Raw genomic sequence first — 11,088 nt, 5'->3', positions numbered from 1 at the left:
CCGTGTGGTTCCTCTGCAGGTGTAGAATGTAGATGGATGGACTCGGTGTGTCCGTGTGGTTCCTCTGCAGGTGTGTCCCGTGTGGTTCCTCTGCAGGTGTGTCCCGTGTGGTTCCTCTGCAGGTGTGTCCCGTGTGGTTCCTCTGCAGACGTGTCCCGTGTGGTTCCTCTGCAGGTGTGTCCCGTGTGGTTCCTCTGCAGGTGTAGAATGTAGACGGATGGACTCGGCGTGTCCCGTGTGGTTCCTCTGCAGGTGTAGAATGTAGATGGATGAACTCGGCGTGTCCCGTGTGGTTCCTCTGCAGACGTGTCCCGTGTGGTTCCTCTGCAGGTGTAGAATGTAGACGGATGGACTCGGTGTGTCCCGTGTGGTTCCTCTGCAGGTGTAGAATGTAGATGGATGAACTCGGCGTGTCCCGTGTGGTTCCTCTGCAGGTGTGTCCCGTGTGGTTCCTCTGCAGGTGTGTCCCGTGTGGTTCCTCTGCAGGTGTGTCCCGTGTGGTTCCTCTGCAGGTGTGTCCCGTGTGGTTCCTCTGCAGGTGTAGAATGTAGATGGATGGACTCGGTGTGTCCCGTGTGGTTCCTCTGCAGGTGTAGAATGTAGACGGATGAACTCGGCGTGTCCCGTGTGGTTCCTCTGCAGGTGTAGAATGTAGATGGATGGACTCGGCGTGTCCCGTGTGGTTCCTCTGCAGGTGTGTCCCGTGTGGTTCCTCTGCAGGTGTGTCCCGTGTGGTTCCTCTGCAGGTGTAGAATGTAGATGGATGGACTCGGTGTGTCCGTGTGGTTCCTCTGCAGGTGTGTCCCGTGTGGTTCCTCTGCAGGTGTGTCCCGTGTGGTTCCTCTGCAGGTGTAGAATGTAGATGGATGGACTCGGTGTGTCCCGTGTGGTTCCTCTGCAGGTGTAGAATGTAGATGGATGAACTCGGTGTGTCCATGTGGTTCCTCTGCAGGTGTGTCCCGTGTGGTTCCTCTGCAGGTGTGTCCCGTGTGGTTCCTCTGCAGGTGTGTCCCGTGTGGTTCCTCTGCAGGTGTAGAATGTAGATGGATGGACTCGGTGTGTCCCGTGTGGTTCCTCTGCAGGTGTGTCCCGTGTGGTTCCTCTGCAGGTGTGTCCCGTGTGGTTCCTCTGCAGGTGTGTCCCGTGTGGTTCCTCTGCAGGTGTGTCCCGTGTGGTTCCTCTGCAGGCGTTTCCTGTGTGGTTCCTCTGCAGGTGTAGAATGTAGACGGATGGACTCGGCGTGTCCCGTGTGGTTCCTCTGCAGGTGTAGAATGTAGACGGATGGACTCGGTGTGTCCGTGTGGTTCCTCTGCAGGTGTGTCCCGTGTGGTTCCTCTGCAGGTGTAGAATGTAGATGGATGAACTCGGTGTGTCCCGTGTGGTTCCTCTGCAGGTGTGTCCGTGTGGTTCCTCTGCAGGTGTAGAATGTAGATGGATGAACTCGGTGTGTCCCGTGTGGTTCCTCTGCAGGTGTGTCCCGTGTGGTTCCTCTGCAGGTGTAGAATGTAGATGGATGAACTCGGTGTGTCCCGTGTGGTTCCTCTGCAGGTGTGTCCCGTGTGGTTCCTCTGCAGGCGTGTCCCGTGTGGTTCCTCTGCAGGTGTGTCCCGTGTGGTTCCTCTGCAGGCGTGTCCCGTGTGGTTCCTCTGCAGGTGTGTCCCGTGTGGTTCCTCTGCAGGTGTGTCCCGTGTGGTTCCTCTGCAGGTGTGTCCCGTGTGGTTCCTCTGCAGGTGTGTCCCGTGTGGTTCCTCTGCAGGTGTAGAATGTAGATGGATGAACTCGGTGTGTCCCGTGTGATTCCTCTGCAGGTGTAGAATGTAGATGGATGAACTCGGTGTGTCCGTGTGGTTCCTCTGCAGGTGTGTCCCGTGTGGTTCCTCTGCAGGTGTGTCCCGTGTGGTTCCTCTGCAGGTGTAGAATGTAGACGGATGAACTCGGCGTGTCCCGTGTGGTTCCTCTGCAGGTGTAGAATGTAGATGGATGGACTCGGCGTGTCCCGTGTGGTTCCTCTGCAGGTGTGTCCCGTGTGGTTCCTCTGCAGGTGTAGAATGTAGACGGATGGACTCGGTGTGTCCCGTGTGGTTCCTCTGCAGGTGTAGAATGTAGATGGATGAACTCGGTGTGTCCGTGTGGTTCCTCTGCAGGTGTGTCCCGTGTGGTTCCTCTGCAGGTGTGTCCCGTGTGGTTCCTCTGCAGGTGTGTCCCGTGTGGTTCCTCTGCAGGTGTAGAATGTAGATGGATGGACTCGGTGTGTCCCGTGTGGTTCCTCTGCAGGTGTAGAATGTAGACGGATGGACTCGGCGTGTCCCGTGTGGTTCCTCTGCAGACGTGTCCCGTGTGGTTCCTCTGCAGGTGTAGAATGTAGACGGATGGACTCGGCGTGTCCCGTGTGGTTCCTCTGCAGGTGTGTCCGTGTGGTTCCTCTGCAGGTGTGTCCGTGTGGTTCCTCTGCAGGTGTGTCCCGTGTGGTTCCTCTGCAGGTGTGTCCCGTGTGGTTCCTCTGCAGGTGTGTCCCGTGTGGTTCCTCTGCAGGTGTAGAATGTAGATGGATGGACTCGGTGTGTCCCATGTGGTTCCTCTGCAGGTGTAGAATGTAGATGGATGAACTCGGTGTGTCCGTGTGGTTCCTCTGCAGGTGTGTCCCGTGTGGTTCCTCTGCAGGTGTGTCCCGTGTGGTTCCTCTGCAGGTGTAGAATGTAGATGGATGGACTCGGTGTGTCCCGTGTGGTTCCTCTGCAGGTGTAGAATGTAGACGGATGAACTCGGCGTGTCCCGTGTGGTTCCTCTGCAGGTGTAGAATGTAGATGGATGGACTCGGCGTGTCCCGTGTGGTTCCTCTGCAGACGTGTCCCGTGTGGTTCCTCTGCAGGTGTAGAATGTAGACGGATGGACTCGGCGTGTCCCGTGTGGTTCCTCTGCAGGTGTGTCCGTGTGGTTCCTCTGCAGGTGTGTCCCGTGTGGTTCCTCTGCAGGTGTGTCCCGTGTGGTTCCTCTGCAGGTGTGTCCCGTGTGGTTCCTCTGCAGGTGTGTCCCGTGTGGTTCCTCTGCAGGTGTAGAATGTAGATGGATGAACTCGGCGTGTCCCGTGTGGTTCCTCTGCAGGTGTGTCCCGTGTGGTTCCTCTGCAGGTGTGTCCCGTGTGGTTCCTCTGCAGGTGTGTCCCGTGTGGTTCCTCTGCAGGTGTGTCCCGTGTGGTTCCTCTGCAGGTGTGTCCCGTGTGGTTCCTCTGCAGGTGTGTCCCGTGTGGTTCCTCTGCAGGTGTAGAATGTAGATGGATGGACTCGGTGTGTCCGTGTGGTTCCTCTGCAGGTGTGTCCCGTGTGGTTCCTCTGCAGGTGTGTCCCGTGTGGTTCCTCTGCAGGTGTGTCCCGTGTGGTTCCTCTGCAGGTGTAGAATGTAGATGGATGGACTCGGTGTGTCCGTGTGGTTCCTCTGCAGGTGTGTCCCGTGTGGTTCCTCTGCAGGTGTGTCCCGTGTGGTTCCTCTGCAGGTGTGTCCCGTGTGGTTCCTCTGCAGGTGTAGAATGTAGATGGATGGACTCGGCGTGTCCCGTGTGGTTCCTCTGCAGGCGTTTCCTGTGTGGTTCCTCTGCAGGTGTAGAATGTAGACGGATGGACTCGGCGTGTCCCGTGTGGTTCCTCTGCAGGTGTGTCCCGTGTGGTTCCTCTGCAGGTGTAGAATGTAGATGGATGAACTCGGTGTGTCCGTGTGGTTCCTCTGCAGGTGTGTCCCGTGTGGTTCCTCTGCAGGTGTAGAATGTAGATGGATGAACTCGGTGTGTCCGTGTGGTTCCTCTGCAGGTGTGTCCCGTGTGGTTCCTCTGCAGGTGTGTCCCGTGTGGTTCCTCTGCAGGTGTGTCCCGTGTGGTTCCTCTGCAGGTGTAGAATGTAGACGGATGAACTCGGCGTGTCCCGTGTGGTTCCTCTGCAGGTGTAGAATGTAGATGGATGGACTCGGCGTGTCCCGTGTGGTTCCTCTGCAGGTGTGTCCCGTGTGGTTCCTCTGCAGGTGTGTCCGTGTGGTTCCTCTGCAGGTGTGTCCCGTGTGGTTCCTCTGCAGGTGTAGAATGTAGATGGATGAACTCGGCGTGTCCCGTGTGGTTCCTCTGCAGGCGTTTCCTGTGTGGTTCCTCTGCAGGTGTAGAATGTAGACGGATGGACTCGGCGTGTCCCGTGTGGTTCCTCTGCAGGTGTAGAATGTAGACGGGTGAACTCGGCGTGTCCCGTGTGGTTCCTCTGCAGGTGTGTCCCGTGTGGTTCCTCTGCAGGTGTGTCCGTGTGGTTCCTCTGCAGGTGTGTCCCGTGTGGTTCCTCTGCAGGTGTAGAATGTAGACGGATGGACTCGGTGTGTCCCGTGTGGTTCCTCTGCAGGTGTGTCCCGTGTGGTTCCTCTGCAGGTGTAGAATGTAGACGGATGAACTCGGTGTGTCCCGTGTGGTTCCTCTGCAGGTGTGTCCCGTGTGGTTCCTCTGCAGGTGTAGAATGTAGACGGATGAACTCGGCGTGTCCCGTGTGGTTCCTCTGCAGGTGTAGAATGTAGACGGATGAACTCGGTGTGTCCGTGTGGTTCCTCTGCAGGTGTGTCCCGTGTGGTTCCTCTGCAGGTGTAGAATGTAGACGGATGAACTCGGCGTGTCCCGTGTGGTTCCTCTGCAGGTGTAGAATGTAGGTGGATGAACTCGGTGTGTCCGTGTGGTTCCTCTGCAGACGTGTCCCGTGTGGTTCCTCTGCAGACGTGTCCCGTGTGGTTCCTCTGCAGGTGTAGAATGTAGACGGATGAACTCGGCGTGTCCCGTGTGGTTCCTCTGCAGGTGTGTCCCGTGTGGTTCCTCTGCAGGTGTAGAATGTAGACGGATGGACTCGGTGTGTCCCGTGTGGTTCCTCTGCAGGTGTAGAATGTAGATGGATGAACTCGGCGTGTCCCGTGTGGTTCCTCTGCAGGTGTGTCCGTGTGGTTCCTCTGCAGGTGTAGAATGTAGACGGATGGACTCGGTGTGTCCCGTGTGGTTCCTCTGCAGGTGTGTCCCGTGTGGTTCCTCTGCAGGTGTAGAATGTAGACGGATGAACTCGGCGTGTCCCGTGTGGTTCCTCTGCAGGTGTGTCCCGTGTGGTTCCTCTGCAGGTGTAGAATGTAGACGGATGAACTCGGCGTGTCCGTGTGGTTCCTCTGCAGACGTGTCCCGTGTGGTTCCTCTGCAGGTGTAGAATGTAGACGGATGAACTCGGCGTGTCCGTGTGGTTCCTCTGCAGGTGTGTCCGTGTGGTTCCTCTGCAGGTGTAGAATGTAGATGGATGAACTCGGTGTGTCCCGTGTGGTTCCTCTGCAGGTGTAGAATGTAGATGGATGGACTCGGTGTGTCCGTGTGGTTCCTCTGCAGGCGTGTCCCGTGTGGTTCCTCTGCAGGTGTAGAATGTAGACGGGTGAACAGCTCAATGTGAAGGCGGAGGAGCAGGTGGGACAGCTCACCTGAGGCGTGTTGTACCTGTGCAGGTGTTCGAGGCGGTGCTGGCCTGGGTGCATCACGACCGTGACCGAAGGGAGACCCTGCTGCCGGAGCTCCTATCAAAGATCAGACTTCCTCTGTGCCGCCCTCAGTTCCTGTCGGACCGGGTCCAGCAGGATGATCTCATACGCTGCTGCCACAAGTGCAGGTGAGGCCAAACACACCTGTCACCTGAGGAGCATCACTGACATCCCAGGATCTTTGTCTGACCAGGCGGAAACAGACTGTCCCAGGTTCAACCTGGACCCATTCAACCAGTCTGAATACCAGTCAAACTAAACGTATTGATTGGGTTTTGAGCAGACATCCTAATGATTTATGAGAGCTTTAATGATCACTTGATGTCCTTTCAGAGATTTGGTGGATGAAGCCAAAGATTTTCACCTGATGCCAGAGCGGCGTCCTCACCTTCCGGCCTTTAAGACCAGACAGAGGTGCTGCACCTCAATTTCAGGACTCATTTATGCTGTGGGAGGACTGAACAGCTCAGGTATACTCCTCATCTGTCACCTGAGGGAACACACCTGTGCGCCAGGTTACCCTGACTGAGTTATCACTCTCCTGCAGGTGACTCCTTAAATGTGGTTGAGGTGTTTGATCCAGTGGGTAACTTCTGGGAACGATGTCAGCCGATGAGGACGGCGCGCAGCAGAGTGGGTGTAGCCGTTGTTAACGGGCTGCTATATGCCATCGGTGGTTATGACGGCCAATCACGGCTCAGCACGGTGGAGGTGTACAACCCGGAGACGGACAGCTGGACGCAGGTGTCAAGCATGAACAGCCAGCGCAGGTCAGTTCCCAGATGTTTGCACAATTAATACCCTGATCAATACTCTAATGCTAGTGTTTTCTGCGTTGTCGTTACAGCGCCATGGGAACAGTTGTGATTGACGGACACATCTACGTGTGCGGGGGCTACGATGGGAAGTCGTCTTTGAACTCAGTGGAATGTTATTCTCCAGAGACCGACAGGTGAGTTCACCTGAGGACTCTTAAACAGGTGTGCGAGCAGGTGAAACAGGTGTTTTAGCAGGTTTAACAGGTGTTTGAGCAGGTTTAACAGGTGTTTAACAGGTGTGCGAGCAGGTTTAACAGGTGTTTTAGCAGGTTTAACAGGTGTTTGAGCAGGTTTAACAGGTGTTTAACAGGTGTGCGAGCAGGTTTAACAGGTGTTTGAGCAGGTTTAACAGGTGTTTTAGCAGGTTTAACAGGTGTTTGAGCAGGTGAAACAGGTGTGCGAGCAGGTTTAACAGGTGTTTGAGCAGGTTTAAACAGGTGTTTGAGCAGGTTTAACAGGTGTTTGAGCAGGTGAAACAGGTGTGCAAGTAGGTTTAACAGGTGTTTGAGCAGGTTTAACAGGTGTGCGAGCAGGTTTAACAGGTGTTTGAGCAGGTTTAAACAGGTGTTTGAGCAGGTTTAAACAGGTGTGCGAGCAGGTTTAACAGGTGTGCGAGTAGGTTTAACAGGTGTTTGAGCAGGTTTAACAGGTGTGCGAGCAGGTTTAACAGGTGTTTGAGCAGGTTTAAACAGGTGTTTGAGCAGGTTTAAACAGGTGTTTGAGCAGGTTTAACAGGTGTTTGAGCAGGTTTAACAGGTGTGCGAGCAGGTTTAACAGGTGTTTGAGCAGGTTTAACAGGTGTGCGAGCAGGTTTAACAGGTGTTTGAGCAGGTTTAACAGGTGTTTGAGCAGGTGAAACAGGTGTTTTAGCAGGTTTAACAGGTGTGCGAGCAGGTTTAACAGGTGTTTGAGCAGGTTTAACAGGTGTTTGAGCAGGTTTAACAGGTGTGTGAGCAGGTTTAACAGGTGTTTGAGCAGGTTTAACAGGTGTGCGAGCAGGTGAAACAGGTGTTTGAGCAGGTTTAACAGGTGTTTGAGCAGGTTTAACAGGTGTGCGAGCAGGTTTAACAGGTGTTTGAGCAGGTTTAACAGGTGTTTGAGCAGGTTTAACAGGTGTGTGAGCAGGTTTAACAGGTGTTTTAGCAGGTTTAACAGGTGTGCGAGCAGGTTTAACAGGTGTTTGAGCAGGTGAAACAGGTGTGCGAGCAGGTTTAACAGGTGTTTGAGCAGGTTTAACAGGTGTGCGAGCAGGTTTAACAGGTGTTTGAGCAGGTTTAACAGGTGTTTGAGCAGGTTTAACAGGTGTTTAACAGGTGTGCGAGCAGGTTTAACAGGTGTTTAACAGGTGTGCGAGCAGGTTTAACAGGTGTTTGAGCAGGTTTAACAGGTGTGCGAGCAGGTTTAACAGGTGTGCGAGCAGGTGAAACAGGTGTTTGAGCAGGTTTAACAGGTGTGCGAGCAGGTTTAACAGGTGTGCGAGCAGGTGAAACAGGTGTTTGAGCAGGTTTAACAGGTGTGCGAGCAGGTGAAACAGGTGTTTGAGCAGGTTTAACAGGTGTTTGAGCAGGTGAAACAGGTGTTTTAGCAGGTTTAAACAGGTGTGCGAGCAGGTTTAACAGGTGTGCGAGCAGGTTTAACAGGTGTTTGAGCAGGTTTAAACAGGTGTTTGAGCAGGTTTAACAGGTGTTTAACAGGTGTGCGAGCAGGTTTAACAGGTGTTTGAGCAGGTTTAACAGGTGTGCGAGCAGGTTTAACAGGTGTGCGAGCAGGTGAAACAGGTGTTTGAGCAGGTTTAACAGGTGTGCGAGCAGGTTTAACAGGTGTGCGAGCAGGTGAAACAGGTGTTTGAGCAGGTTTAACAGGTGTTTGAGCAGGTGAAACAGGTGTTTTAGCAGGTTTAAACAGGTGTGCGAGCAGGTTTAACAGGTGTTTGAGCAGGTTTAAACAGGTGTTTGAGCAGGTTTAACAGGTGTTTAAACAGGTGTTTGAGCAGGTTTAAACAGGTGTTTGAGCAGGTTTAACAGGTGTGCGAGCAGGTTTAACAGGTGTTTGAGCAGGTTTAACAGGTGTGCGAGCAGGTTTAACAGGTGTGCGAGCAGGTGAAACAGGTGAAACAGCTGGAGGCCCGTTTGGATAAAGGTGACATGCAGTAATCGACAGACATGTTCCAGGTAGCTGTGAACATGTACAGGTGTCCCTAAACTCAGCCGATCAGTGCTGTGTGTCACAGGGTTGTAATGAAAGCTGGTGGGTTGGGACTTCCTGACATGTGATGCTTTGCTGCAGGTGGGCGGTGGTGACAGAGATGAGTGTGAGCCGCAGCGCTGCTGGCGTGACCGTGTTCGACGGCCGGATCTTTGCATCGGGTGGCCATGACGGCCTGCAGATCTTCAACACGGTCAGTCAGACTTTCCGAACCAATCAGAACTCATCAGATGTGTGTCTGATGCTTACCTGTGCGCCTGGTGCCCTTCCCTTGCAGGTGGAGTACTACAACCACCACACGAACTGCTGGCACCCGACAGCACCGATGCTGAACAGGCGATGCCGTCACGGGGCGGCGGCCCTGGGCAGTCACATGTACGTGGCAGGGGGGTACGATGGCTCGGGCTTCCTGAGCGGAGCGGAGGTATTTAGCTCGGCGTCGGGACAGTGGAGCCTCCTGGTTGCCATGAACACACGTCGCAGCCGGGTGTCTCTGGTGTCCACGTCAGGGCGTCTGTACGCCGTGGGCGGGTACGACGGACAGTCCAACCTCACCTCCGTTGAGATGTACAACCCCGACACCAACCGCTGGACTTTCATGGCCCCCATGGTGAGTCATGAGGGTGGGGTCGGCGTCGGGTGCATCCCCCTGCTGCCCGCCTAAACCCACCACCCACAGCTGAGGACTGAGGCGTTACTGATGGCGGCAGGCGGAGGCGACGCCCTCTGAGTTTATGGGTACGACAGCCAGGCTCAGACCTGCACACTGACGCCAGGCCTGCGGCATTCTGGGAAAAACTGTAGAGCTAGCCTGCGGTGGCTAGATGCTAGCATCCTGCAATTAGCACACGTGTGGATTGATTATTGTTGAATATTGATTACTTGATCGAAACGACCAAAGCTGCTGAATGTTGACAGGGTGATCAGTCTGATCCATTTTCAGTTCATGAACAGGTAAGCTGGAGGCGGGGCTGCACGCAGGTAAGGGCACAGAAACAGGAAGTGCAGCAATGCAGGCCGCCCTGAGCCGATTGGAGGCTGCTTCGGTGGCGTCATTTACACCTGGCAACAAGGTACACACACCTGCCGAAGATCCGCTCCTCATCCTCGTCGTATCTATGCTGTCCTCTGACAGGAAGTGGACATAAGTCCCGCCCACATACTGCAGACTGTGATGTCATCAGATAGCCGCCAGCAGTCAGAACCGGCCTGAGAATCTGTTGTCAGGTTGGTGCCGCCATCTCTCCATTGATGATGTCATCGACGTGTAGCGGGGTGCGGTCCTCCGTCTGATCTGACCAGTAAAGGCCCGGCGGCGGCTGATGGGGCAGAGGCAGAGGAATTTGATCCAGATCCTCTCATGGACTTCTTTACCAGTTGCCATGGAGACAGTTCAGTCATGTGTCTCCTCTGTACCTCAACAGAACATCATCATCAGTGATCGATCACTTAATTTTATTGATTAATTTATGATTGATTTGTTTTTTTTGTGAATCATTGAAGAGGAAGTGTTCAGGTGTCTGTTTCTCGTCTCTCAGCAGTAAAGATTGATTCTGTGACATCAAACTTACCGTCATCACGTCTGATCAATAAAAACGTTTGAGATTCAAACTGTTGGCATGTCAAGGTGTGGTCATGTGTGCACGTGAGCAGGTTCATAATGAGCTACAGAAGCGTTAGATCTGTGAGGTCATGTGTGCACGTGAGCAGGTTCATAATGAGCTACAGAAGCGTTAGATCTGTGAGGTCATGGTGCACGCCGCCAGGTTTCCTCTAACAGTAAGACAGCCTGTGGGCACATTACCATGGGAGCCAGTCTTCACCATAACTCAAATGAAATGCATTTGCAGAAATGCTTTTTCATTTTAAGACTGTGGCTGCATTATTGGACTCATAAATAAAATTAGTAATCAATTAATTTGCATTTTCTTCTTCAAGACGGCACATTATTGCTTTTTCCTTTTCTTGGTCTGCCTGCAGAGTTCTGCCCATGATTGGAAAAGGAAAAATCCTTCTGAGCGGCGCAGCAGAGCGACGTCAGCGCTGGGGGCTGCACATATTATTAGACCCATCCTGTTCAGTAGGGGGCGCTGTGCACATATTATTAGACCCATCCTGTTCTGTAGGGGGCGCTGTGCACATATTATTAGACCCATCCTGTTCAGTAGGGGGCGCTGTGCACATATTATTAGACCCATCCTGTTCAGTAGGGGGCGCTGTGCACATATTATTAGACCCATCCTGTTCAGTAGGGGGCGCTGTGCACATATTATTAGACCCATCCTGTTCAGTAGGGGGCGCTGTGCACATATTATTAGACCCATCCTGTTCAGTAGGGGGCGCTGTGCACATATTATTAGACCCATCCTGTTCAGTAGGGGGCGCTGTGCACATATTATTAGACCCATCCTGTTCAGTAGGGGGCGCTGTGCACATATTATTAGACCCATCCTGTTCAGTAGGGGGCGCTGTGCACATATTATTAGACCCATCCTGTTCAGTAGGGGGCGCTGTGCACATCTGCATTACAAATGTGCCGGGA

General features: G+C 53.7%; 1 protein-coding gene and 1 long non-coding RNA gene across 3 annotated transcripts in view; one reads left to right on the top strand and one right to left on the bottom strand.

The window, feature by feature from the left end:
• Positions 1 to 10,157, top strand: part of klhl18 (kelch-like family member 18) — a 16,463-nt gene extending 6,306 nt beyond the window's left edge. Inside the window, exons 5-11 of one of the 2 annotated variants that reach the window (XM_072363790.1) lie at positions 5,441 to 5,452; positions 5,491 to 5,651; positions 5,857 to 5,993; positions 6,071 to 6,293; positions 6,371 to 6,475; positions 8,628 to 8,739; positions 8,824 to 10,157. In XM_072363790.1, the coding sequence (XP_072219891.1) occupies positions 5,441 to 5,452; positions 5,491 to 5,651; positions 5,857 to 5,993; positions 6,071 to 6,293; positions 6,371 to 6,475; positions 8,628 to 8,739; positions 8,824 to 9,210 (1,137 nt within the window). In that variant the 3' untranslated portion in view covers positions 9,211 to 10,157. The remainder of the gene's footprint in view (positions 1 to 5,440; positions 5,453 to 5,490; positions 5,652 to 5,856; positions 5,994 to 6,070; positions 6,294 to 6,370; positions 6,476 to 8,627; positions 8,740 to 8,823) is intronic. The other variant, XM_072363791.1, reaches the window with a different exon arrangement.
• LOC140268291 (uncharacterized) overlaps positions 1 to 11,088 on the bottom strand; it is a 224,728-nt gene that overhangs the window by 150,866 nt on the left and 62,774 nt on the right. The gene's annotated exons all lie outside the window — the stretch shown is intronic.

This window comes from Leuresthes tenuis, unplaced genomic scaffold, assembly GCF_036924035.1.
Source record: "Leuresthes tenuis unplaced genomic scaffold, fLeuTen1.0.hap1 SCAF_14, whole genome shotgun sequence".
Classification (NCBI taxonomy): Eukaryota; Metazoa; Chordata; class Actinopteri; order Atheriniformes; family Atherinopsidae; genus Leuresthes; species Leuresthes tenuis.
Note: the sequence above shows the minus strand (reverse complement) of the source record. Positions and strands in the feature narration are given on the sequence as shown.